Source organism: Trachypithecus francoisi, unplaced genomic scaffold (assembly GCF_009764315.1).
Source record: "Trachypithecus francoisi isolate TF-2019V2 unplaced genomic scaffold, Tfra_2.0 Lachesis_group3, whole genome shotgun sequence".
Taxonomy (NCBI): Eukaryota; Metazoa; Chordata; class Mammalia; order Primates; family Cercopithecidae; genus Trachypithecus; species Trachypithecus francoisi.
The window spans coordinates 5,867,695-5,895,618 of record NW_022681468.1 but is presented as its reverse complement, the minus strand read 5'-3'; the positions used below and the strand labels follow the sequence as shown (position 1 = coordinate 5,895,618).

The following is a 27,924-nucleotide window of genomic DNA, read 5'->3' as shown; positions in this document are numbered from 1 at the left end:
CGCCTCCCGGGTTCACGCCATTCTCCTGCCTCAGCCTCCGGAGTAGCTGGGACTACAGGTGCCCGCCACCTCGCCCGGCTAGTTTTTTGTATTTTTTAATAGAGACGGGGTTTCACCATGTTAGCCAGGATGGTCTCGATCTCCTGACCTCGTGATCCACCCATCTTGGCCTCCCAAAGTGCTGGGATTACAGGCTTGAGCCACCGCACCCGGCCAAGAGTGTCTATTTTTTAATGAGCATCCCTTCTTTAAAAAACCTAATTGCCATTAATCACTACATACACTTTTTTTTTTTTTTTTTGCATCCTGCCCCTTCTGTTTAATATTCTGTCATCAACATTTTCCCTTGTTCCATTCATCTTCATAACCTCACTGGCTGCGTTGTGCCTTGTTGAGTGGCTATGGCGTCATTCACAGAACCTTTCGGTTATTCTTATGTATAACCACGTTTTAAAAATATTATGAATAATGCCATAACTAACTGCTTAGAACATCCTTTTTTTCATTCTTAAGAATTATGTTCTTCCACCCAGAAATTATCATTGCTTCATTACAGATCAGTTTCCCCTGCTAGACTGTGAGCCCCATATGGGCAAGGAGCTTATTGAATTGGCCTTTGTATCTCTGATGCCCAACATGTTGTAGACTCTAAGTAAATGATGGAAGAGTGGATGGAATAATGGAGGAAGGAGTGAGTGAGTGAGCGTTCGGCTGATGGATGAGAGGGGGAAGGATGGGTGAATACATGGATTGGTGAGTGAATGAATGAATGAATTTCCTTTGGTTAAGTCCCTTGAAAGAAAGGCTATGCATCTTTGTATGGATATTGATTAATTTTAGAAGGCTTACAGCATTTTACAATGTTCAGCAATGTATGACTATTTAATTAAGATCTGGCTGGTTTGTCTCTGTTCTAAAGTACTTTGCATTACTTTAACTTGCATTGCCTTAATTACTAATGACGGGCGAACACTTTCACCTATGTTTGTCAACAAATTGTATTTTCTCTTCTGTGAACTGTTTGTCCAAGCCCCTTGGGTCATGGCTTTCGGAAGAGACTGGTCCCAGGTGTCCTTGGGATGTAGGGAGCCCTTACCTCACTGGAGACATTCAAGGAACCAGCTAGGTAGCCCTCAGGGAAGATAGTGTTTAGGAGATTCCCATGGTGTGGGGTTGGCCTAGGTGGCCTTTCAGGTTCTTTACAGATCAGTTTCCCCTGCTAGACTGTGAGCCCCATGTGGGGCTTTGCTTATGAGGATTTGCTTGTTCCTGGGAAGTGGGTGATGGGGACAAGGATACCTTCCATTGGCAGGTGGAGACACTGCAGGCTGGACCTCCTGGGGGTACTCGTGAACTCTGATCTTGCCCTCCATAAAACCCCTGTGAGACAGGAATAGCTCTCTGAACCTCCAAGATCCAGACAGCCACATCCTAGCACCCTGTACGATCAGTTGGTGGCCTTCCCACCAGCCCAGTCTTTGAGGTTTAACTGATGAATGGAACATTTTGGATCAGGACTGATGGGAGAATCCCCTTTTATTTTTCTTCACCTGGGGCAATTACATTCCAAGGAGCAGAATAAAGGGCATGTTCTGCCCAAAGCATCAGGGCTTACAGGTCAGTCACAGCCCTTTGGGGAGGGCATAACACCCAAGGAGGGCTCGCCCTTCTTTCCAGAGCATCCTCCACTGTCAGCAGAGCTGCTTTTGCCCACCCATCCCTCTACTATAGCACTGAGCACGGTTTGCCTGTGTCAGAATCACTCACCCACATGTTTAGCTTGGTATCCAAGCTTGGGAGGCCGACGATGACTTTCAACATGAATTGCTCCATCTACCCATCCATGCACTCGGCCTACTTATCTTGACCCCGTGCTTTTGCCTTTTTCTTCTCCTGAAAGCAAACCCTTTCATTTTGGGTGGGCTGTGTAGTGCCATGGGCTGTGGTTATGAAGCAAACACCTTTTCTTGTAGCTCCTCCTCCGGGGTTACTGCTCTGAGCACATCCCAGCTGGATCTCATCTGCCACTGTCACCCACGGCTTCTTCCCCATGGTGCTTTCCATGTGTCACACACCACGACTATGACCCAGGGTCGGGGTCCTAGAGTAGCCCTGGGCCAAGCCCTCCACCCATGAGCAGGGAGGTCCTGCCCAGGCCTCGCCTTGCCTGGCGCGTGGTCCCTGCCATGAGCTTTGCGTTCAGCCTTTCAGCTTCCTCCACCAGACGGCAGTGGTTGTAACTCATCCATTCATTCCTTCATTCCTTCCTTCATTCACTCACAGCCAATAAACATTAAAAAAAAATTAGCCAGTGCTATACCAGAGCTGGCTCCCAAGGACACACTGCCACATTGCCTTTTGAAAGGAAACAATGAACATTTTGGTAAAGGGGCCGTGCTTGTGTGTCGGTGACAAGTGAGATCCCTGAGTCAGCTCAGGCTCGTAGATTCGAGTTCTGTTGCAAGTTTCAGTGCCCCTCTGACTTTGTCCCCTGTACAACTAGGTTGATTAAGAAGCAGCCAACTGTGTTCCCTGGGTGCTCAGAAATCACAGCCCATATATCCTCAAGAGGCCAAAATGAGAGCCAGGGGTTCCGAGATGAGTGGCTGCTTCTGGCTGTGAGCAGGCTTTCAAGTCATTAGAACACTCTGGCCTTTCCTGGAGGTGATCTTGGAGCCATTCCTGCCCCTTTCAAGAGGAGTTAATGCCCAGCTCTATTTAGAGAAAATTGGGGGGGATGATTGCTCATGTGGGTGATAAGAATCACCTCCCATGCAGGCGTCTGCATAGGACACTCCATTGGCAAACCTGGGTGTCCAAGGCACGTGGCATTTTGCAAACTCTGGGCACAGCTCCGAGGTGTCCTGCAGGTCCCAGACCAGGTGAGAACCCCCTGAGTTCCTGCTGCCTGGGTAGGGGGTGAGGCATAGGTCTTGGGGGTTCGACCTGGAATTCTGAATGTTATTCATTGCATTGGAGAGGAAGGAGAGTAGGCAAAGCCAAGACCCTGGAGCTGGACAAACTTGTGTGGTTTAAAGTCACTGTGAGAGCTGGAGTTGAGCCTGCCTTCTGGGGAGGACTGCGGCACCTACCTCGCAGGGCTGTTGTGAGGAGCAATGTAACCGTCATTTTGAACTGTGATTCTGGAAGGGCGGTGTGCGTGTCCCCGGGGGTGTGCCAGGGGAGTGAGGCTAAAAGGCCAGGGAGACAGCCTGTCTCAGGCAGCTGAGTGGGAGTGTTTATCTCTAAACATGGAGGGGTGTATGGTGGGACAGGAGGAACTTTGGCAGGAACTTTCATGCTAGGGGTTTGGGGGACTCTTTGGGCAATGCCCCTGGACCCCCCGGGGGTACGGTTCACGCTCACCTCTGAGAGGCTGGAAACGCCTGGCTGTGCTTTCTGAATGCTGTGTGCTTCCTGCCTCTGTGCCTGGCCTGTGGGCAGCACCTACTTCAAAAGGCCCCTCTGGGTGGTGTCCTTTTCCCCAAAATATTAGGCACCAGCCATCAAAGACACTGCATTGTCCCTTCCTCCACCCCTCCCCCAGCTGACAACTTCTGGGCTCGAGTGCCAGCAGGCTGGGTGCCCAACACAGTGCCTGGCGAGTGGTAGTGCCTGCCTTTCTTTTCTGTTGAATGAATGGATAGCTAATGAAATTGTAACCAATGACAAGCCTTGATGTTTATAACCTTTACTAAGAGATTATTATTTTGCTCTTCATGAACCTGTTAACAACTGCCATATTGTATCTTACGGACGTTTGTATGCCATGTTTGAAGAGCAGGAGCCTTGTTTCGGCATCATGTGATGGAACTTGAGCTGTCTGATGAGAATCTGTGTTTTGTGTTAGAAAGAGCCTGGGCCTTAGGATCTGGCAGACCCAGGGGCCACTTCATTAACCCTTTGCCTCTTTGACCCTTGATCTCCTTTTCTCTAAGCCATAGGTCACCAGAAAGCCTACCTCACAGGGCTGTTGTGAGGGCCGAGGGTGGGTGCGCTGTAACAGTGCTGTGCAGATGCTGGCTTTCCCTGGGAATGCACATATGGTGGGGTTTGTCTTGAAAGCATGAGTGATGGCTTTACTAGTCCTAAGTGAATAAAAAGTCAGCCCTGACCTTACGCTGGGATTGCATTTCCCACAGTCAGTGGCATGTGCAAACCACTGGCGGAGCAGCCTGCAGGTGCTTAGCTATGTGGGCCCAGAGTAAATATTTGTTTGATTGATAAGTGATGGCTTTTTCCTTCCTCAGAGGTTACCCCACCCCCCGTTCCACCATGGGCTTCTGCCTCTCCCCAGCGGGTTGTAGCTGACAGGGCCGTTGTGCTTTGGGGTTTGCTGTACCTGTCGGTGCCATGAGGGGTCGGTCTGTCTGCTTGGAGGGGCTTCTGCAAACATTCATGTATGCCCCTGGTTTTGTGTGTTAGGGAGGAGGAGTGGGGTGACCAGGAGAGAGGATGAGGAAGGGGTTCTGGGTGGCATCCTTGGGGTACTAACCCTCCCTTCACCCTGTGCTCTGAATTTCCTCACGGCCCTTTTCCTTCCCTGGCAGAAGATGCAGAAGGTAGGCTTTGCCACCTTCCCTGGGTCTGGCACCAAGCTTGGGGGTCTTGTACACCTTCCCTTCTCTAACTGGGATGTGGGCCCATTTCCTAGATGAGCTTGCTGAGACTCAGGACAGCTGGTATCAGAGCCAGGACTTCCCAGTCTTGCACAAACAACCTGTGCTTTTTTGAGTCCACCAAATAAGGCCTCCTGCCTGGTCCGGTTCATCCCTGCCAGCCCCCAGCAAATGCAGCCTGGTGCGTCCCCACCCCTGCCAAGTGCCCAGGAGTGCTCTGGAAGAGGAGTGCAGGGATGAGGAAGGAGGCTGTGCCCTCCAGGGGACTCAGCTGTGTTAGAGGAGGTGCTGCTGCGCTGGCGGGGGTCTCTGGACATCCCAGGCAGGGGTCATTTCTGATCAGGGGTCTCTTCACCAGACCACCGTATTCCTTTTCCAGCCCTCGTCTCTTGCATGTGGGAGTGCAGTATTTGGCTCTCACACCCCACATTCCAGCTGGTGGGGATTTGAGCTGGGTGTTCCTTCTGCTCCCCACTCCCCACTCCCCACTCCTGGTCCCCACCCCATGCAAGGCTCCCTTGCCCCCACTCTTTGTCTCCAGCTTTCACAGCCTCAGTGGGCAGACACCTGAGCCCCTTGCCGCCCCGGGTCTCATCCACCTGCCTCTTTCTCAGCCTGAGCTTTACTGTGAGATCTGGGAGTCACACCTTGGTCCCTGCCATGCCTGCCCCCAGGAGCGCCCACATGGGTCCCCTGATTCTCCCCTCCCCTGGGCTTTGCTGAGGAGCCCTTGCAGCGTGGCCTTGGTGTCTGCCCGGTTCCATCCCCTGTTCTTGAGAACCTGGAAGCAGAGGGGGCCCCTCCTATTGCTCCCAAGGGGCTCCACAGTAGGGAGGCCCTCCCAGGAGATTCTGAGTCTTTGTTTAGGTATCTATTCCTGGATGGGGCTTGGGGTCCCCTCAGGCCAGGCCTGTGTGTGACCTAAGGCTGGGGGGGGGGGGGCTCTATTAGGCACCTAGTGTCCCTTGGAGTTGGGTAGGGCTGGGTCCCGGTCTCCTGAGGGCGGGTGGGGAGACAGGCTCAGGGAGATTTCCATGAAGCTGCCCTTGAACCCCTGCTCTGAGGCCTGCACTGCCCTGACCCTTTACACCCTGCCTCCTGCACTAGTAGGCACCTAATAGATGCTCGCCACCTGTGGAGGGCGGGGTTTATTTAAATGCTGGAAAGAGCCGAGTGGGCTGGTTGGCTAGTGTACGTGCGTTTGTTGAAGAGGAAAGGGTGTGTTTCTTGGCAAAGACTCTTCGGAGGAAACTCTGAACTGGGGAAGGGTCTCTACCTGTTCTGGAGCCTCACTGCCCTTCCTGCCAGTCTGGGGACAGGCAGTCACTGGTGGCTTTCCCCCAGTGGAAACACAGTATTTTGGAAATATTTATATCTAGGATAAAACTTCATCTGGACCAACATGTGTTTGTTGGTGTTGTGGCCCAGGTGATTTTGAGAATGTAGAATACATTTGGCAATTTCCAAATGGAGAGATGACCCGCTCCTCCGCCCCCCATGCCATCCCTGAGGCTGGAGGCCTCAGAAGCCCCTGCCTTGGGAGGAGCCTGTTCCACCTGAGAAGGCTTTGTCCCCACCATTGGTGATAATCAGCGTTGACCTGTGAGGCACCTGCCAGGTTTGCGATGCAGCCTTAGGTATCCAGAAAACTGGGGGTTGAGGGGTGGGGGGATCAGACCCGACCCCAGAGCTCGATTCCTTTTGTCTGTCTCACCCCCGAAGAATGGTGCATGGGTACCAGGTAGGTTACTCGAACCACCCTGAGCCTTGATTTTCCCACCTGTTAGAAAGGGGGTAATTCATGACAGTGTCTGCTCAGGAGATGGCTGTGACCCCGAGAATCCTGGCTGCATGCCTTAGGCTGGCTCATGAGACTCAAGGTCTGGATTCAAGGCCCCCCCAACCCCTTCTGACTGTGTGGCCTGGGCGAGTTTGCGGTTTTTAACCTGGAAAGCGTCACACTTGCTGGCACGGTTACTGTGGGATTCAATGAGATTGTTTGTATGAAATAAATGCTTTGTGACCTGGCACACAGGCGCTCTCACCCCGGCTCTCCTGGTGGGCTCGGACCACTGGGTACTGACCGCAGAGGCCCTGTGCTCCCTGGAACTATCTGCACTGGTCCCAGGGACTCTTGGGCAGAGTGGAGGGCAAGGGGGGAAGCACCAGCCCACTCTGGGGAGACAGTGGCAGAGGGAAGGGTTTGCTTTTAAATACAGAGACTCAGCAGGTTCAGATGGGAGATGATCAGAGGGGAAATGTTTACAACCTTCAGGAAGAGGAAGAGTCTGAGTTTTAAGAAAAACACCAAAGCTGGATAGGTTGGGCAGAAGAGCTGGGGATAGCATTTAGAAAGGATGAGAGTCCTGGGTTCTGGGTTATCAAGGTGAGAGAAATCAGGGGTTGCCAGCTGTAAGTGGGCGTCAGGACTAGAGTGATGCTTCCAGAAGTTTCTGCAAGTGGGCAGAGTCCAAGTTACGGCAGGGTACACCGGAAGTTGAGGGGCACTAGGTAGACAGGCCGAGCTGGTGGCTGGGTGCTCCCCTCACCCTCCATGCTGCTAGGAGCCCCTGAGCACGGACTTGCTCTCCTCTCCCTCCCTCCTGGGGCCTGCCTGTCTGTCTGTGAACTCTTGTCGGCCAGCGAGGCCGGGAGCAGGTGGCCTTCATCTGCAACTGTGTCTCTCTCAGCCTCCACAGCCACGGGGACGCCCTGCACCTATTCCCACGGGACAGGCTGGACCCAGAGACTCTGGACCCGGGGCCTCCCCTTGAGTAGAGACCCGCCCTCTGACTGATGGACGCCGCTGACCTGGGGTCAGACCCGCGGGCTGGACCCCTGCCCACCCCACAGGAACCCCGAGGCCTAGGGGAGCTGTTGAGCCTTCGGTGTCTGCATGTGGGAAGTGGGCTTGTTCACCTACCTCACAGGGCTGTTGTGAGGGGCGCTGTGATACGGTTCCAAAGCACGGGCTTGGCGCACCCCACTGTGCTCTCAATAAATGTGTTTCCTGTCTTAACAAAAACAGTGATGGATGTGCTACTAATATAAGGAGGGGCGAGTGTTGGGTGTCCTGTCTCGCTGGGCAGTGTGATGGGTGGGAGGGCGGGGAACCAGCTTGAACCCCACACAGCTGCCAGCACCCTACCCTGCCCACTGGGCTCTCAAAGGGGAGGGTGGCTCTTGGAGGTCCGGAGGTTGACACGTGCTTGGATGAACTAACGTCTCTCTGGTCCCCTCCTTCTCCTGATCGTGGGATGCCAGGCTTCTTTCCAGAAGGGACTGTACAGGAGGAGGTGGGAGAAGTCTGGTGTTGGTGGTGGAGAGGGGTTCTGAGTTGAGCTCACTGTGTGAGTTCCTGGAGCCCCAGACAGGAAGCTCCCCTGGGGCTTCGAGTCTTCCTCCTCCTCTTCTCACATTCCCCAGGGCTGGGCTGAGTGGTCATCATGCTTGACCTGATGTTGAGCGATGGCCAAGATGGCCCAGCCAGGCTGGGGCTAAACTCATTCCTCAAAATGGCTCCTGAGCAGGGCTCTCTGTATAGGCTCCTAAGCAGGGCTGCAGAGGTAGAGCCTCAGACCCATCCTTGCCTGCAGCAGGAGTGCTGGCTGAGCCGGGAGGTGAGCCTTCCTCCCCCCAGAGTGGCTTTCTGTGAGCAGCCTGTGGCTGGGCTGAGTGGAGGCACTGAGGGCAAGGGGCTGAAGGGTGCTAGACCTGAGTCAAGATGGATCCTGAGTCTGCACACCTGGCTTTGCTGCAGCAGATGATAAGGACATGCTCCCTATGGGGAAGGAGAGACCGACTGCTTTTGCTGCCACAGCCACTATGGCCATCACAGCTACCACGGCCACCACCACTACCACCACCATCACAGCCATGGCCGTCACTGCCACTGCCACCTCCTCCTCCTTCTCCTTCCTCTTCTCCTCCTTCTCTTCTTCTTCCTCCTCTTCCTCCCTCTTTTCCTTCCTTCTCCTCCTCCCTCTTCTTCCTCCTCCTCTTCCACCTTCTCTTCTTCCTCCTCCTCCTTCCTCCTCCCTCTTCTTTTTCCTCCTTCCTCCTTCTTCCTCCTCTTTCTCCCTCTTCCCCTTCCTTTCCTGCCTTCTTCTCCTCTTTCTTTTCCTCCTTCCTTTTTCCTTTCCTTCTCCCTCCTTTTCTTTTCCATCTTCTTCCTTTTTCTCCTGCTCCTTCCTTCCCTTCATTTGTTTCTCCCTCTTCCCCCTCCTCGTCTCTCTTTTTCTTCTCCTTCTTCCTCCTCCTCCTCCTGCTTCTCCTCCTCCTCTCCCTCACAGGGAGGTATCTCAAGAGAACTGCAGGCAAGTCCAGCCGTAAGTGCACAGGACTGAGCATGGCCCCTTTGCTGAGAGAAACAACTGCCTTGGGGATCATGGCCATGACTTCGCAAAGGAGACCTGACCCAGCCCCTGATGGAGATGGTGACATGGATGGCGCTGAGTGATGACCCAGGCAGCAGTGAGAAGAGGAGGAGATGGCCTTCAGAGTGCACCCCACCTAGATGAGTCAGTCTGTGCTCAGCCAAGACCAGGCTGAGAGTCCAGGAGAGTCCTGTGTGGTGAGCAGAGTGTCAGCCTTTGATGAAACTCAGGTGTTCAGAGCAAGCCACCCACTGGTGTTCCAGAGCCACGATCCCAGCTTCAGCCTCTGTTGAACCTTGGGCATTCAGAATGAGCCGCCTGACTTTTGATGTCCCAGAGCTAAGACTCAGTTCCAGCCTCTGATGATGAAGCTCAGATGTCCAGAAAGAGGGACCTCCTTGATGTTCTAGAGCCAGAACTCCAGATCCAGCATCCGATGATGCTCAGATGTCTAGAAAGAGGAACCTCCTTGATGTTCTAGAGCCAAGACTAAAGATCCAGTGTCTGATGCTCAGATATCCAGAAAGAGGGACCTCCTCGATGTTCTAGAGCTGGGACTCCAGATCCAGTGTCTGATGTTCAGATATCCAGAAAGAGGGACCCCCTTGATGTTCTAGAGCCAGGACTCCAGATCCAGCATCCGACGATGCTCAGGTGTCCAGAAAGAGGGACCTCCATGATGTTCTAGAGCCAGGACTCCAGATCCAGCATCCGATGATGCTCAGATGTCTAGAAAGAGGAACCTCCTTGATGTTCTAGAACCAAGACTAAAGATCCAGCGTCTGATGCTCAGATATCCAGAAAGAGGGACCTCCTTGATGTTCTAAAGCGGGGACTCCAGATCCAGTGTCTGATGCTCAGATATCCAGAAAGAGGGACCCCCCCTTGATGTTCTAGAGCCAGGACTCCAGATCCAGCATCTGACGATGCTCAGGTGTCCAGAAAGAGGGACCTCCGTGATGTTCTAGAGCCAGGACTCCAGATCCAGAATCTGATGATGCTCGGATGTCTAGAAAGAGGAATCTTCTGGATGTTCTAGAGCCAAGACTAAAGATCCAGCGTCTGATGCTCAGATATCCAGAAAAAGGGACCTCCTTGATGTTCTAGAGTGAGGACTCCAGATCCAGTGTCTGATGCTCAGATATCCAGAAAGAGGGACCCCCTTGATGTTCTAGAGCCAGGACTCCAGATCCAGCATCTGACGATGCTCAGGTGTCCAGAAAGAGGGACCTCCATGATGTTCTAGAGCCAGGACTCCAGATCCAGCATCTGATGATGCTCAGATGTCTAGAAAGAGGAACCTCCTTGATGTTCTAGAGCCAAGACTAAAGATCCAGTGTCTGATGCTCAGATATCCAGAAAGAGGGACCTCCTTGATGTTCTAGAGCGGGGACTCCAGATCCAGCATCCAATGATGCTCAGACGTCCAGAAAGAGGGACTTCTTGATGTTCTAGAGTGAGGACTCCAGCTCCAGCCTCCAGTGAAGCTCAGAGGTCCAGAAAGAGGGACCTCCTTGATGTTCTAGAGCCAGGACTCCAGGTCCAGCCTCTAGTGAAGCTCAGATGTCTAGAAAGAGGGACCTCTTGATGTTCTAGAGCCAGGACTCCAGTTCCAGCCTCCAGCGAAGCTCAAAGGTCCAGAAAGAGGGACCTCCTTGATCTTCTAGAGCCAGGACTCCAGTTCCAGCCTCCAGGGAAGCTAAGATGTCCAGAAAGAGGGACTATCTTGATGTCTTAGAGCCAAGACTCCAGCTCCAGCCTCCGATAAAGCTCGGATGTTTAGAATGGGGTCCTCCTTGATGTTCTAGAGCCGAGACCTGGCTATAGTGCTTAATGAAGCTCAAGTGTCCAGAAAGAAGTGCCTCTTTGATGTTCCAAAGCCAGGATTCCAAGTCTATCATTTGATAAAGATCAAGTGTACAGGAAGAGAAACCTCCTTGATGTTCTAAAGCCAGGACTTCAACTCAAACTTTCAAAGAAGGGCAGATGTCCAGAAAGAGGGACCTCTTTGATGTTCTAGGGCTGGGACCCAGCTCCAACATCTGACAAAGCCCAGATTTCCAGAAAGAGGGAACTCCTTGATGTTCCAGAGCTGAGGGACCTCCTTGATGTTCCAAAGCTAGGACTTTAGCTCTAGCTTTCGATGGAGTTCAGATGTGCAGAAAGAGGGACCTCCTCAACCTCTGACAAAGCTCAGATGTCCAAAAAGAAGAGTCTCCTTGATGTTCTAGAGCCTGGACTCTAGCCCTAGCCTCTAATGAAACTCAGATGTCCAGAAAGAAGGACTTTCTTGACATTCTAGAGCCAGAACTCCATCTCCAGCCTCTGATGAAGCTCAGATGTTCAGAAAGGGGGACTTCCTTTATGTTCCAGAGCCACGACCTGCTCCAACCTCTGACAAAGCCCAGATGTCCAGAAAGAGGGACCCCCTTGATGTTCTAGAGCTGGAACCCAGATCCAGCCTCTGAGGAAACTTAGGTGTCCAGAACTGGTGAGAAAACCTCAAGGCTGTGGGCTTCCCTGGGCAGGGATAGGTGTGACCAAGTTTGAATTGAGACTGGAGAGGGCAGACAACACTCTTCTGTGCAAGGGTGGCCTACAGCATTTCTCAATAGTGACACTAACATAAAGACGGGTCCCAGTTGCAGAAGGAGAGATGTGGAGAGGGGACTCCCTGTGAGAGGAAAAGTATTAGGAAGAACATGGCAGCAGAAATCATGGATTGCAGATGGAGTGCCTTCGATGAAGCCTGCCTGAGGGCGTGTAACACTGCAGCAAAGCACCATTTTATGCCTTTTAGTTGTGCTGGACTCATGGCTGGCCACACACCAACCTTGACCCACAGGGCTGCCAAATTGGCTGGACCCTGGAATGTAACCCAAGCTAGTTTCTGCGGCTTAGCTCCTCTCCCAGTGGAAGGTGCTAAACCCCCACTTGCCAGCCCAGTGTAAAGCTGCAACTTTGGGGTGAGTCAGATCTGGTTGCCTCCTTCTAGCAACGGAAGTTCACCTAGGTTAGGACTGGGACAGGGTCAGGCTATCACAATTGGGTGTGAAGACAGCATGAATGGCAAAGGAGGCCCCCAAATACCTGGGGACATGGATGCTAATGTCTCAGGTGAAGCTGCGTTTGGGGCTGGAGCCCTGCCCTGAGCACCTTGACTCTACCACTTGCCCTCCAGGAGCTCCATTGACACCAGACTGTCCATTAAGCTGAAGAGAGATGGTGAGTAAAGAAATAGGCCAGGAATACTGGCTTGCTCAGAAGCCATAAGAGCATTATAGGTAGACAGAGTCCAAGTGATGAAAAATGTAGACTTGGGGAGGAGAGAGTGTTGAATGCTATTCGGGATGTTTGAGCTCTGCAATATCCAGATTGGGAGAGAATCTGATCTCACCAGTTTTGCCATTCAGACACAGCTATGAGAATGGATCCTAGAAGGTGATTTACTTCATTCAGCTGGAGTCTGGAGGAAAAGGGAGCAGCTAGCAAGAATTCTTGAAAAACACACCCTAATGATGCCACATCATTCTGGTGATATTTCCTAGAAACTCATTAGAACTTGGAACTATGCAAACAAGAACTTCTTTGATGAGTAACTGGAACTCGAGATTTGGGATTGAATGAAGGAGAAATGTCATATTAGAGGACTGCGCCCCCGCTCCCCACCCTCATTTGGCCAAGTTATTTTAGGAAATTTCCAAGAACAAGCAATTGGAATCACTCGTTGCTGATTTCCTAGAAGTCTCCGCAACAGATTCTGAAGCCAAATGCAAAATGGGCGGGCCCAGCTTGTGAGGCTTGTGAAGAAAATGTGACTCCTACTTTATAAAGTCGTTGACCTCAGGGAACAAGACTCAGAAGTAGAGCTGCGTTAGGGAAAATGAGAACAGAACAGAAGGTCTAGATGGCCAGGCAGAGCCCCGTTGCAAGGGCGAGCCTTGAGATGACTGTGGGCCCTCCCCTGCTGGCAGCCACAGCTTGCCTCAGACTCACCCCTCAGAGCCTGCTTCTCCGTCACTCCCTTTGTCCTTCTCCTGCCCATCAGAGGGATATTCTCCAGCCTCCTGTGTTGCTACCTGGCTTCCACGGGCCATGGCCTGAGCCAGGCTGTGGGCTCCGGGTGACTGTCCGTGAGGTATGGTCAGCTTCCTGAGTGGTGGCCACTTGGCAAAGTGGATCCATCGCAGGGAAGTGGGCGATGACTGGGGGAGAGGAAAATCATGGCTTTCTTCCTTCCCAGGAGGGCCTGAACTGGGCTCCCAATTTCCCTGACACTCCCAGCTCAGCTTGTAGAGGAATCAGGGAATGGAGACGCCTTGGGCTGCAATTTTCTTTCAGATGACTGTAATTTTCCCCTCTTATCCTCATCGGTAGCTGCCGTGGGACAGGGGCAGGCGGGCGCTCTGAAAGCGTTTCCTCAAGCTCCCCTTCAAAGCAGGGCTGTTCTCACGTGCCTACCAGCCAGCAGGAGGTTGTGCTTCTAATTGTGGCCCCCTACTTCTCAGAAGACACTTCGGACTCCACCCCCACCTCCATACCCAACAATGCCGTGCAGCATGTCATGTGACTGAAATGGAAATCCAACCTGGCCCTCGAGGGCCTCAGTGAAGCCAGTCCAAACCACAGCACATGATACCCTCTGCAGAGGCCGGGCTCATGAACGGCCTGGGTGGGTGGAGGTGGGTTGAGGGGACAGGGTGGGTAGGGTAGGGAAGGGCAGGAGGACAGTGACCAGCTGGTCCAGAGAGTCCTGCCAAATTCAATCCAGATGTTACTGGATTAATCAGCCAAGGAGGGGGAGCCCCGCCCCCACCCCATGGAGACATTGATGAGCCCCATGGGATAGCTGTGGCTTTCCAGGCAGCCCACAGACCTACAGCTGCCTGTCAGCAGCCAGGGCCTTCTGGGCAGAGCGCCTCGAACCCCAAATTGCCCTGGGAGGGTGGGTTTTTGGTGTCAGCTTAGTTCAGCTCAGCTGGCTTTTATAGAGCACCCACTGGCTGGCTCATCGGGGTGATGCTGTCGTGGGGTAGATGAGCAGCAAGGCAGATGCACAGGGTTGGGTGCAGGCAGCACTCCATGGGGGCGTGCACGGGGCCCCTGCTTTTCAAGCAGAGGTGGACTGAAGGCTGGGCTTGCAAGGGGGTGGGCTGGGGTGGGCGCTGGCAGGGAGTTCTGAAACATTACCTATATACCTGCACTTTACAAAGCACTTTATACGTTTGCCTGGTGTTGGCTGATGGTGCAAGGAGTGAGTGGAGGTGCCTGTCTGTGGCCTGGGTGCTGGTTAGTACCCCCATGTCAGGTACAGAGCCTGGGCTCAGAGTGGGCAGAGGCTGTCCTAGGGATTCTTGAGTGTCTATTGGGGGACTGGGATTCCCTTCCTGGGACCAGGGGGGCTCTTCCTGAGATGCTATGGCTGGTGGCCTTTCTCCCCCAGAATCACAGGGCCATATGCTAGAAGGAAAGACCTTGTAAACTCCAGACCTGACTTCCTGGGACCTGAGGTTAGTTACCCAGGTGGGGATTTGCCTCTCTTGCCCTTTATTTAGAATTGGCTGTGAGCCCCTAAGGGCCAGGCCTCAGCCAAAAGCCTGCACGCAGCCCGGTGCTCCTGCAGAAGTGCTGCCTCTGGAGGGTTTCTGCAACTTGGGACTCCTGGCAGTGGGGCTAGTGTCCTCCACTCATCCCTGCTCCTGCACAGTCCCCAGCACTAGGTGGGCACCCTCTAGTGTGGAGTGAATGGGCTCCTATGCCCATTAGCCCCGGGTTAGGCTCAGATGTATGTATTGAGCTCCTGTAATGGGAGGGCTCAGAGACAGGGACCCCTGGCCTGGGAGGGGATAGCTGTGTGCCTATGTGTGGGTGCGTGTGCCTCCATGAGCCTGTGTGTGCCTCCGTGAGCCTGTGAGTGTGTGAGCGTACCTGGTGTGCATGTGTGTGGGTGCATGTGCCTGCGAGGGCATGCATGTGCAGCTCTGTGCTTGTGTGTGTGTGCGTGGGTGGGAGACAGATGGTGGAGAGCGACTTGGAGTGGGCAAGAGTGGATCTGTCCCTAAGCCTAGAGCACCCTGAGTGCCGATGCCACATCCATATCCTTCCCCCAGACCTGCTTCCCAGAGTCACCCATGGCTTTACCCCCTGTGGCTTTGCCCACCAGTCCATCTGTGTATCCAGGCCTGCCTCAGTGAACAGAAGAGTGGGAGTCTTGGCCCTCGAACCCCTACTATTCTCCATCCTTCTCCACCTCCCCCACTGCCTCTTCTTGGCAAAGCTGGAGTGAGACCTGGGCTGAGGCCAAGGATGGGCGTACTGTGCCCCCATGGGCTGCAGACACCATCCTCTCACCAGCTCTCCCTCCTGTGTCCTGGAGTGGAACCTATCCCCGTTGCCCACTCCTTAACTCCTACCCCCTTGTCTGGGGTTCTGGCCATCCCCCCACCCCCACCCGCTAGTCTCCAGCTTCCAAGGCAGCTCCCAAGACAATGGGTTGAATAAGGGGCAGGCTGGGTCCTGTGCCTAGCCCCTCAGCTCCCCCAGCCGCTGCATGGGGCATCTGCTGCTCTGTGGTGCTGGCTGGGGAACCTCAGAACCAGATGGGACCTCCCAGGCCTCGGCCGCTGCATCACGCTCTGGACAGGGCCTTGGGCCCGGACGACGCCTGTGCCCGTCCTGCTCTCTGGCCAGATGCTGCACCCTCCACCCAGCCTCCAGGTGAGTTCTCGCCGTGCCCACGGTGCCCCACCCTCCTCAGCATCCAGGTGATGTACCTACCTGAGGTTCTGAATGCAGAGGGGAACTGCTTACCTTTGCACTGCATATTTATGCACTGATTTCAATGGAAGGGTGCCCAAAATGACATCAGGCTTTTTCTGAAAAAGTCTGTTTTGCCTGATTGGTTTGCCAGTGAGGTTCAGAGTAGACAAATCAAAATGAGCTGATTCCACACCTCTGAGGTTTTGACAGGTACTCCATACGTAGCATTTGTCACATTTATATGCTGTAGTATATGCCAGAGGCCACCTCATTGCAACTTTGTAGACTTCCTATTAAGTTTCATGGCCTGTTTAAAAATGGGCCATGGGACGGGGAGATCCGTGGCTTTCCAAAATCCCTTCATGGGGTCTGCAAGCAGAAATGTCTGCTGCCCCCTGTTCCAGGGCACGCCCCGCTCCTCACTGGCAGGGCTCTCGGGCTCACTGATTGTTCTCTGAGCTTCACACGCGGCTGATTTTCTGTTAATGCAACTCTGTGAGTTGGGCAACGGGGGTGTCGAGCCGAACGCTGGGCTGGACGGGAAAGTCTCCTGCTTCATGTCCCACCTTGACCCTCAGAGGTTTCCAGGCCCAACTCTTGGGCCCTGGCTTCCTCCTCTCCCCCTCGTCTTTGGGGGGTCCATCTCATGCATGTCTGTTACCGTGGACTCCATCATCACGGCTCCCATCACCTCCACCTGGCCTTTGTCATCCTGGGCACAGCATCTCATCTCTGGCCATCCCAGCCTCCATCACCCGCCTCACCTCCATCATCCTCGCTTCGGGGCTCATTCTGGCCTCCAGGGCTTTGTACATGGTAGGCTTTCATTCATTCGTTTGCACATTCGGTGAAGGTCTACTGTGTGCCAGGCCCTGTGCCAGGCATCGTGTAGATGGACGTTGCCCTTGTGAGTGCACGCCTCGGGGAGACACACGCCAGCCGGTGGATGGCAGGAGAGCCTGGGCCAGGGCTGGGGTTGGGGTGTGGGTGTGAGCATGGGCGCAGAGGAGGGCGAGCTGCTCTCCAGTGGGGTGGGGTCCGCTGGGGTGGTGGGCAGGGGGTGGGGACGCAGGCTCAGCTGAGGTCCCGCTGTGTGGAGCCTGGAGGGAGAGATAGCATGTCCCCTCTCTATTCCCCATGGCTCATCTCAGTGATGGCTGCAGGAGTTCAGGGGTCCCTAGATCGTTCCCAAGGTCCTCACTCCCAAGTCCTTGGCAAGATTCCTGTGCCCTAGGAGCTTTCTGGCACCTGAACTCTGCCACCTGGTCTGTTGGTCAGCCTCTGTGCTGCTCACCTTGGTGGGTGTCATTGGATTGTTAACAATGTTTTGCTCTAAAATGATGGTGATTGAGGATGGGAATTATTTTGTCTATTGATTTTAATTTTTTTGTGTGTGTGAAGTGTGTGTTGTGAAATATCTATTTTGGAAGATTTTAGGTGTTGGAAAGCACCCTGTGATGCCCTGGGGTGAAGGGATGTGGACTCCCAGGGACAAAACAGTGGATTCTGAGGCCCTCAGGGGCACCTCCCTTTAAGGACTAGGGCACACTCAGTGTACGGGGGCCTCTGTGGTCTTTATAGATGTCCCATGTTTGTTAAGGAAATGCTACTTTTGCCGGATGAACTTCTGAAAAACGTTTAGAATTGTTTATCTGCATGTTTTACTTCATTCAAAATTAGAATTGGTGGCATGTAGATATGCTTCTGGGTCTACCGAGATGACGCAGGCCACCTGGGTCTCCACCTTCAGCTCAGGACACCCATAATTCCCCTGGGAGGGGCTTCATTAGATGTTCACAAGGCTGAAAAGTGTCCCAGCCTCAAGTGTCACGTGGAGCCTTTCACACATGCATCGCCAGGAGCTCCTCCTCCCCATCACTCCGACCCCGCCCCACACTAGGGGGGATGTGTCACACTAGGCTCCTCCTCAAGTCATGTGTCACATGAGACCCCTCCATGTGTCACTTCCAGTGTCACTTGGAGCCTTTGCCCCTCCAATGTACCACTTGAACTGTCCCCAATCCATGTGACACACCGAATCTCTGTGTCCCACTGAGTTCCGTCTGCACTCATGTGTCACACAGTTCCACCCTCATGGGTCAAGCTGAGTCACTCCTACATCACGAGTCACAGAGAGGTCCTATCGCCTCCCTTGAGCCATCCTGAGAACCTCCTTTCTCCGCTTTGTCCCATGGAATCCTCTTTTACCCAGGGTTCCTCCTCAGCACCTCATCCACCTGTGTGTCCCATGGAGCTCTCTTCCTCCACCGGGGGTTCATCCTCAGCTCCTCCTCCTCCCATGTGTCATCCTCAGAGCTCCTCCTCCCTTGCGAATGTCCCATGGGGCTCCTCCCCCCATGTGTCATCCTCAGACACTCCTTCACCTGTGTGCCCCATGGAGCCCCCTTCTTATCTCATGTGTCATATTCAGCACCTTCTCCATCCTGGTGTCCCATGGAGCTCCTCCTCCTCCCATGTATCATCCTTAGCTCCTCCTCCTACCTGTATGTCCCATGGAGCCCCCATCTCTTCCCATGTGTCATCCTCAGCTTCTTCTCCCTTCCGTGTGTCCCATGGAGCCCTTTTTCCTCCCATGTGTCATCCTCCGCTCCTCCTCCCTCTCAGGTGTCCCATGGAGCCCCTCCTCCTCCATCCTTGTGTCATCTTCAACACCTCCTCCACTCATATGTCACATGGAGCCTCCACCCATGTGACACAAATAATTTGTCATCTACTTGTATCACACTGAACTTATCTTTCTTAAGGGTGTCACAGCAAGCCCCACTAATGTTGCAGGATGCCCGTCTCCCACTCTTGTTGCACACTGAGTTCCTTCCACCACTTAGGTGTCACTTTGAGCCTGTCCTCTACGTGTGTGTCACTACGAGCCCCACCCATTCAGCTGCTCTCTGAGTTCCTCCTCTAATCATGTGTCACACATGGAGCCTCTCCCCACACTCATATGTCGTACAGAGTGCCTCTCCCCATCCGTGTATCACACTCTCTCCAACATGTGTTACTGAGAGCCCTTCCCTGACTCATGTGTCACCTGGAGCCCGTGTCCCTATCCATGTGTTACACCGAGTTCTTTCCTGCTCGTATGTCACATGAAGCTCCTCCTCGGCTCACAAGGCACACAGAACCCCCTGCCCATTTGTCGAATGGAGCCCCTCACCCCATGCATGTATAGCTTTGAGCCACTCTCCCACCCAGGTGTCATACTGAGCTCCTCCTCCACTGACGTGTTGCATGGACTCCTTGTGACTGTTGTTACACGGAGCCCCTCCCTTCACCCTTGTGTCTCACTGGGCATCTCTTCCCAACCATGTGTCCCATGAGATCCTCCCCCACCCACGTGTCACACGAAGTCCCCTTTCTTGTGTTACTCCAAGTCCCTTCCCTCATATGTCACACAGAGACTCTTCCCACCTACGTGTCGCACCGAGCCCCTTTTCTGTTTCACATTCCACCTCTCCTTCACTCATGCGTCATGAAGAGCCCTTTCCCTACTAATGTGTCACCTGAGCTTCTCTCACATGTCACTCGAAGTCTCCCCCTTCCCATGCATCACCCAGGGATCTTCCCCCACCCAGGCATTGCCCTGAGCCCCTCCCTTATTTATGTGACATGGAGCCCCTCTTCACACCGTGTGTCACACAGAGCTCCTCACCCTCTCATGTCATAATTAGCTCCTCTCCATCGGTGTTTCACAGTGGACGCCTCTCACATGTCAGAATGAGCCCCACCCCCCACCCATGTGTGACACTAAGGGTCATATGTCACATGGGGCCCTCCTCCACTTATGTGCCATATGGACTCTACCTCTGTGGGTCACACGAGTCCTTTTTTCCCTTCATTTGTCTCACAGAGCCCTTCTCTTCACCCTTGTGTCACACTGAACACCCTCTCACATAACATGGAGACTCTCCTCACTCACGGGACACACAGAGGCCTCTTCCATCCATGTGTCACAATGAGTCCCCCTCGTGTTTCCGAGGGAGCTCCCCTTCCTATGAATGGGCATCTCCCGCACATAGATGTCACCCATGTGTCATGACAAGTCTCCCTTCATGTGTCACACCAGCCCCTCCTCCACCCATATGTCACATCCAGTCTCTTCCCGTGTCACACCCAGCCCCTCCCCCACCCATGTGTTATAGAGTCTTTCATACATGTCATGCAGAGCTCCTCCCCTACCCATATGTCAGGTGGAGCCTGTCCCCACATCCAGGTGTCTTGTTAAGTCTTTTCCCCACCCATGTGTCACACCAACCTCCCTCCACCCATGTGTCACACCAACCTCCCTCTACCCATGTGTCACACCAACCTCCCTCCACCCATGTGTCACACCAACCTCCCTCCACCCATGTGTCACACCAACCCCCTCCACCCATGTGTCACACCAACCTCCCTCCACCCGTGTGTCACACAGAGCTCCTCCCCCACCCATGTGTCACACCAACCCCCCTCCACCCATGTGTCCACACCACCTCCCTCCACCCTGTGTCACACGGAGCTCCTACCACCGCACCCATGTGTCACACCAACTCCCTCCACCCATGTGTCACACCAACCTCCCTCCACCCATGTGTCACACCAACCTCCCTCCACCCATGTGTCACACGGAGCTCCTACCCCACCCATGTGTCGCACCAACCTCCCTCCACCCATGTGTCACACGGAGCTCCTACCCCACCCATGTGTCACACCAACCTCCCTCCACCCATGTCACACGGAGCTCCTACCCCATCCATGTGTCACACCAACCTCCCTCCACCCATGTCACAACCTCCTCCACCCATGTGTCACACCAACCTCCCTCCTCCACCCATGTGTCACACGGAGCTCCTACCCCACCCATGTGTCACACCAACCTCCCTCCACCCATGTGTCACACCAACCTCCCTCCACCCATGTGTCACACCAACCTCCCTCCACCCATGTGTCACACGGAGCTCCTACCCCACCCATGTGTCACACCAACCTCCCTCCACCCATGTGTCACACACACCTCCCTCCACCCAGTGTCACACGGAGCTCCTACCCCCCCATGTGTCACACCACCTCCCTCCACCCATGTGTCACACCAACCTCCCTCCACCCATGTGTCACACCAACCTCCCTCCACCCGTGTGTCACACCAACCTCCCTCCACCCATGTGTCACACCAACCCCCCTCCACCCGTGTGTCACATGGAGCTCCTCCCCCACCCATGTGTCACACCAACCTCCCTCCACCCGTGTGTCACATGGAGCTCCTCCCCCACCCATGTGTCACACCAACCCCCTCTCCACCCGTGTGTCACACCAACCTCCTCCACCCATGTGTCACACCAACCTCCCTCCACCCATGTGTCACACCAACCTCCCTCCACCCATGTGTCACACCAACCTCCTCCACCCATGTGTCACACCAACCTCCCTCCACCCATGTGTCACACCAACCTCCCTCCATCCGTGTGTCACACCAACCTCCCTCCACCCGTGTGTCACACCAACCTCCCTCCTCCACCCATGTGTCACACCAACCTCCCTCCACCCATGTGTCACACCAACCTCCCTCCACCCATGTGTCACACGGAGCTCCTACCCCACCCATGTGTCACACCAACCTCCCTCCACCCATGTGTCACACAACCCCCTCCTCCACCCATGTGTCACACCAACCTCCCTCCACCCATGTGTCACACCAACCTCCCTCCACCCATGTGTCACACCAACCTCCCTCCACCCATGTGTCACACGGAGCTCCTACCCCACCCATGTGTCACAACCTCCCTCCACCCATGTGTCACACCAACCTCCCTCCACCCATGTGTCACACCAACCCCCCTCCACCCATGTGTCACACCAACCTCCCTCCACCCATGTGTCACACCAACCTCCCTCCTCCACCCATGTGTCACACCAACCTCCCTCCACCCATGTGTCACACCAACCTCCCTCCTACACCCATGTGTCACACCAACCTCCCTCCACCCATGTGTCACACGGAGCTCCTACCCCACCCATGTGTCACACCAACCTCCCTCCACCCATGTGTCACACCAACCCCCCTCCACCCGTGTGTCACATGGAGCTCCTCCCCCACCCATGTGTCACACCAACCCCCTCTTGACCCATGTGTGACACCAACCTCCCTCCACCCGTGTGTCACATGGAGCTCCTCCCCCACCCATGTGTCACACCAACCCCCTCTCCACCCATGTGTCATGCCAGCCCCCTCCTCCACCCATGTGTCACAACAACCCCCTTGACCCATGTGTCACACCAACCCCCTCTCCACCCATGTGTCACACCAACCTCCTCCACCCATGTGTCACACCAACCTCCCTCCACCCATGTGTCACACCAACCTCCCTCCACCCATGTGTCACACCAGCCCCCTCCTCCACCCATGTGTCACACCAACCCCCTTCCCCACACATGTGTCACACCAACCTCCCTCCACCCATGTGTCACACCAACCTCCTCCTCCACACATGTGTCACACCAACCTCCTTTCCCACATGTGTCACACCAACCTCCTCCTCCACACATGTCACACCAAGCCCCTCTCCACCCATGTGTCACACCAGCCCCTCCTCTTGTGTGTCACACCAGCCCCTTCCTCGACACATGTGTCACAACAGCCCCCTCCTCCACCTGTGTGTCACACCAACTCCCTCCTCCCCCCATGTGTTACAGGGAGACCCTCCTCCCTCCATGTGTCTGTCAATCTGAGCCCCTCCTCTACTCATGTGTCACTCTGAGCCTCTTTCCCACCTCCACACCCTCCCCGGACCCCTACTTCTTAATCCTTAACCCCGTTCCCTAAAGGTTTCCCTCCATGGTCTCTTTCAGAGAATTTTATATTCTCAGGTCATTTATTCACAGATACGTTTTGGCCACCTACCACGTGCCTGGCTGTGTGTCCCTGCGAATGTGTGCTGGTGGTGTGGGTGGCTGGGAGTGTAGGACAGCGCAGGCATATGGTGACTGAGAAAGATGTCAAGGAATAAAGGAAGGTGTTTTGGGGGTACATCTTTATTGAGATGTAATCTGCATACACACAATCCACCCATTAAAACTCACAGCAAAGTGTGTCTTAGTTATTCAGATATCTGCAACTATCGCCATAATCAGTTTCAGATCATTTTCATCACCCTCAAAAGAACTCCAGAGCCTTCAGCTGTCACCCTCACCCTACATGCACACCCCCCAGCCCTCAGCAACCAAAAATCTACTTTCTGTCTCTGGGAAATTATTTAAGTGCCTCTGGACTTCATGAGTCCTCACTGGGTCCCCAGAGGTGCCTGTTGCAACCCATTTCACAGATGTAGAAGGCAAGGCTGGAGAAGTACCAGGGAGTCAAAGCAGTGGATGGGTGGGGTCTAGCACCCGATGTCCACTCACAGGCCTGGGCCAGAATCAGACCTGCCTCCCCTTTCACTTCTCCACCCTCCATCCCCTAGCCTGGCTCCACAGTCACCTGGGGGCTCTTTGGGGCTAAGGGAGGCCCAGGCCCTGGCCATAGGAGGAGGTAGGGCAAGGCTGGGCAGGGGGGGCAGGTACCCCAGTGCTGCAGGTGCCCAGCAGTGGGTGGCACTGCCTGGGCTGGTTGTCCCTTGCTGTCACTGCTCTAACCACTAGCAGCAGGCGTCCCCTCTGCCATCCGAGCGCTTGCACTGCGCTTCCGGGAGGAGGGTTGCGGCCCGTAGTCAGTAGTTGGGGGGTGGGAACGGCTTCATACAGGAGTTGATGCACAGTTATCCAGCTCCTATATGATGCCTTTCTTCATCCCCTTCAACCACGCGCAGCCCCCGGACCCTCCTCTGCACCCTTGGCTGCACGGGGATGCGTCCTCAAGTCCGCTGCTCTCCTGCCAGTCTCTTCCCAGCATGCTCCTTGGGCTCTTCTCTCTCTCTTCCATAGCTCTCTGAGTTCCTGGAGGGGAGGGCCTGGGGCTGAGCCATTTCTGAGGCCCCTCCTTGGCAGGGAACTATGCCCCTGGTGGGACACGCCCCTGGGCTGACTCTACAGCCAAGGGCAGATAGGCCAGAGTGGGAGTTGGGTAGCCCTGGGGCTTCTCCCACTGAGGAGCTGGGGCTGTGCTCCCACATGGAGCCTTCCAAAGGGACCCGGCTCACAGGATGGACGGACAGACGTTGGAGAGATGGTGCCCCTTTGTGCCCAGGGTGGAGGAGGTGGGGCTTTGACAAAGCAGGGCTGGCCCTTTCTGTGCCCCAAGAGGAGGGTCTCCTCGAGGGGTCTCTGCCTCTACCCAGGACTCTTTCATGACCAGGAGGCTGAGGCCCCTCACAGGCGGCTTCTTACTCTCTCCTTAAACCTGTTCTGGAGACATTCCCCTTTTCCCCAAGGATTCCCAACTCTGGGTCCCCAGAAGCTGTCAGCTGGACCCTCTTCTTCTGCTGTGCCCACTCTGCCCAGGCTGGGTACCTGAGGGTGCCCAATGGCAACATGAGCAGGGGGCATGGCGGTGGCGCCTGGTTCTTGGACCTCTGTCTTCTGCCTCTCCGACTAACTCAGGTCCTGTGCATGGCAGAGGTGATCCACACCAAGCCCTGTGATACTGGCATCATTAACCCCATTAACAAGCCACGACAGCCAGCCCAGGCATGAGCATCTGGGCAGCAGGGCAGCGAGTGTGGGGAGAGATGTCTTGCAGCAGCTGAGGCCATTAGAGAGGACAGGAGGGTGCAGGAGGGAGCACCCTCTTCCCTGCCCTTCCCACTCACCTCCCATCTCCCCTTCTTCCCCCTCCTCCACCATGCACCCCTTCTTCCTGCAGCAGGGAACACCCTCACCCCGCCCTTCCCACTCACCTCCCATCTCCCCTTCCTCACCTCTCCTCCCCAATGTACCCCGTCCCTTCCTGCAGGAGGGAGCACCCTCACCCTGCCCTTCCCACTCACCTCCCATCTCCCCTTCCTCACCCCTCCTCCCCAATGTACCCCGTCCCTTCCTGCAGGAGGGAGCACCCTCACCCCTGCCCTTCCCACTCACTTCCCATCTCCCCTTCCTCACCCCTCCTCCCCATGTACCCCATCCCTTCCTGCAGGAGTGAGCACCCTCACCCTGCCCTTCCCACTCACCTCCATCTCCCCTTCCTCACCCCTCCTCCCCAATGTACCCCATCCCTTCCTGCAGGAGGGAGCACCCTCGCCCCTGCCCTTCCCACTCACCTCCCATCTCTCGTTCCTCACCCCTCCTCCCCCATGCACCCCCTCTCTTCCTGCAGGAGGGAGCACCCTCTCCCCTACCCTTCCTTCCCACCTCCCATCTCCCCTTCCTCACCCCTCCTCCCCCGTGCACCCCCTCCCTTCCTGGTCTGCCCCTCAGCTTCCGTGGTGTCAGGATGGGTGTGCTTGTCTTTGTCGATCAGGCAGATGGCCCGGGTCTGGGCGAGGCTTACTGCTTGGGTCTGAGGTCAGTGCTGATGGGCTTGGGGCGTAACTAGGGTCTTGTCGGCCCCGCAGCAGGGCTCTGGGTGGGTGGGTGGAGCTTGGGAGTGGGGGTGATGGCTTCTGTCTGTTGTCTTTCTCTTTTTCACTTTGGGAGCAACCAGGGTCACCAGGTGGGCAGGAGGGGACCTCACGTCTCTGCCCTGGGCAGATTGTTAAGAGCTGGCCAAGCTCCTAGCACAGGGGCCTGAGTCCGAGGCCCTAACTGGACCTGGGATTGCCCACAGGAGGGATGAGCAAGTCCGGGCCCAAGCGGTGAGTAGCCCTCAGCTGCCTGGGTGGTGTGCTGTTCCAGAAACTGGCCCTGTGCGCACCAGAGCTGGAGGCTGGCACATTGGGGATCTCATGGAGGTGGGCTGGGCTGGGAAGGGAGGTGGCTGGACAAGACTCAGCAGGGGTAGAGCTCAGGGTTCCCTCCATCCCCTGGCATCAGTGACCTGGGGGTGGGTAGAGAAGGTGGAAAATGGGTGCATTTGGTTGTGGCCTGCCAGGTCCCGTGGGCCTGTGTGCCTGTGTACGCACCAGGCTGGGCAGCCTGCTGTTCAGAGGAGTTTTCACCTTTTTTTGTGGTAGCCACGATGTCATAACCCAACATGACATTTAACGTTAACTTTCCTTTTTCTTTCCCCAGGAGGAAAAAAGGTTTGTATTATTTTTCTTTCAAACTTTTTATTTCCATAGGTTTGGGCAATAGGTGGTGTTTGGTTACATGAGTAAGTTCTTTAGTGGTGATTTGTGAGATTTTAGTGTACCCATCAGCTGAGCAGTACACACTGAACTCAATTTGTAGTCTTTTATCTCTCACCTGCTTCCTACCCTTTCCCCCCGAGTCCCCCGAGTCCATCGTATCACTTTATCAGTAGTTCTCCCCTGAGCCTGGGGGCTGCCGCTCTTCTCTGTAAGCCAAGCCCATTCTGGCTGGATTGGGCAGGAGAGCCAAAGAGGCAAGGTCATCGCTGTCTGCTGGTGTCGGGGGCCGTGGCCACTCTAGCACTGGGAGCCCCCAGTCAATATGTGTGTGTGTGTGTGAACTGCGGATAAGTACGTTCACCTTAGTGTGTGTCTGGATTCCCCCGCTGTAGGGCGCGGGTGATTATGGCTGGTAAATTCTCTGTTTGGCCTTACCCTGCAAGGTAGTCCTGTTTGTCCCTCCACCATTTTTTTTTTTTTTTTTGAGACAGAGTTTCACTCTTGTTGCACAGGCTGGAGTGCAGTGGTGCGATCTCGGCTCACCACAACCTCCACCTCCTGGGTTCAAACGATTCTTCTGTCTCAGCCTCCCGAGTAGCTGGGATTACAGGCATGTGCCACCACACCCAGCTAATTTTTTGTTATTTAGTAGAGATGGGGTTTCTCCATGTTGGTCAGGCTAGTCTTGAACTCCCGATCTCAGGTGATCAACCCACCTCGGCCTCCCAAAGTGGTGGGATTACAAGTGTGAGCCACCGCGCCTGGCCTTGCCCCTCCACCTTTGATGGCCCAACAGGCAAGGATGATGGTCCTCAACCGTCCTGGCTGCAGGGACATGGGGACTGCCAATCCACCCCACATTTACCCGGGGGGCCCCTACCAAGCAGGGACAGAGGTTTGCCATTGAAGTCCAGTCTCTGGGACCCCCTGGGGTGGCCTCCAGGTGACCTGATCTAGGGACCCTCCATTACGACCCCAGGCTCTATCCCAAGGTAGTTCACTTCAAGGGACTTGGGAGCTCCAAGAAGAATGTCATCTGGGAACAGAGGGGTTTTTAGGAATCAGCGGCCCTTGGAGACTGGGCATAGTTATTCTGGAAACGGCCCTCTCTCTCACTACATCCCCTGTTTGATGATGGGAAAACAGGCTGGAAGATGGACAGCCACTACCTGAGGTCACCCAGCAAGTCAAGGTTGGGGCCTTCTGGGGCCAGTCACTAAAGGGGATCTGCACCTCTTGCAGCCGAGTCCCTGGCCTTAACGCATGGCAGTCTGTCTTGGGTTGCCGTCAGAGGCAGAGTGCTAGGTTAACAGACAGACAGACAGACAGACAGACACGGTGCCCTTGAGCTCCTGGAGCTGCTGTGCCGTTGGCTGCTGTGGGGGTCATTGCTGGGCCTTGTGACTGAAGGCGGAGTGGGTGAAGTGGCCCAGGCGAGAGGACAAAGAGCCACCAGGAAGGGTCCTCCATCCTGGCTCTGTCCTCAGCTCCTCTGCAGCCCATTCTGGGCCTTAATGTCCCCAAGTTTACCTTGGGAAAGTGACATAAGAAGTCTGTGGATGGGGCTGGGAGCTGTGAGTGCCAGCTGCGCCCCGCACTTTATTCCTAACTCTGAATCCTCACAGTAGCTTGGTGGGTTGGAGTGACAGATGAGGAAACCGAGGCTGGGCAAGGCCTTCCTGCAGCCCGCCAGTGGAGGGAGAGAGAATCCCAGAGGTGTAGCCCCTGCCTTTGAACCTGGGGATCCTGACCATGATCTCCCGGTGCTGTTCTCAGGGGTAGATTCTTCAGACAGGTGGATGGTGGGTGAAGGCCAGGTGCTCCTGGGGACCTGTGAGAGCCCCTGTGTGGGGCTGGGCAGTACCGTGCAGGGAAAGAACGAGGCTGAGCCTGCAGCGCCAGCCTTGGGCTCCTGTGGGGTGTGTCCTTGGGCACGGGCTCCCCGCTGTGTGCCCAGTGGTCCTGGTCGACAAGGAGTAGGAGCAGGAGGCAGAGCCACACTGGCTGGCGGCCGTT

General features: G+C 55.0%; 1 protein-coding gene and 1 pseudogene across 8 annotated transcripts in view; both read left to right on the top strand.

Annotated features, from left to right (window-relative positions):
• Window positions 1–7,644, top strand: part of LOC117071380 — a 35,978-nt gene extending 28,334 nt beyond the window's left edge. For all 7 annotated transcript variants that reach the window (XR_004432274.1, XM_033191313.1, XM_033191306.1 and 4 more), the window contains one exon: window positions 7,310–7,644. Coding sequence is in view for 6 of the 7 variants with exons in the window: in XM_033191313.1 (XP_033047204.1) it covers window positions 7,310–7,397 (88 nt within the window). In the remaining variant the exon portion in view is untranslated. The remainder of the gene's footprint in view (window positions 1–7,309) is intronic.
• LOC117071379 lies at window positions 140–7,303 on the top strand (annotated as a pseudogene). The gene has a single exon (XR_004432273.1). The product of XR_004432273.1 is annotated as an uncharacterized LOC117071379 (transcript).
• Window positions 7,645–27,924: the final 20,280 nt, after the last annotated feature.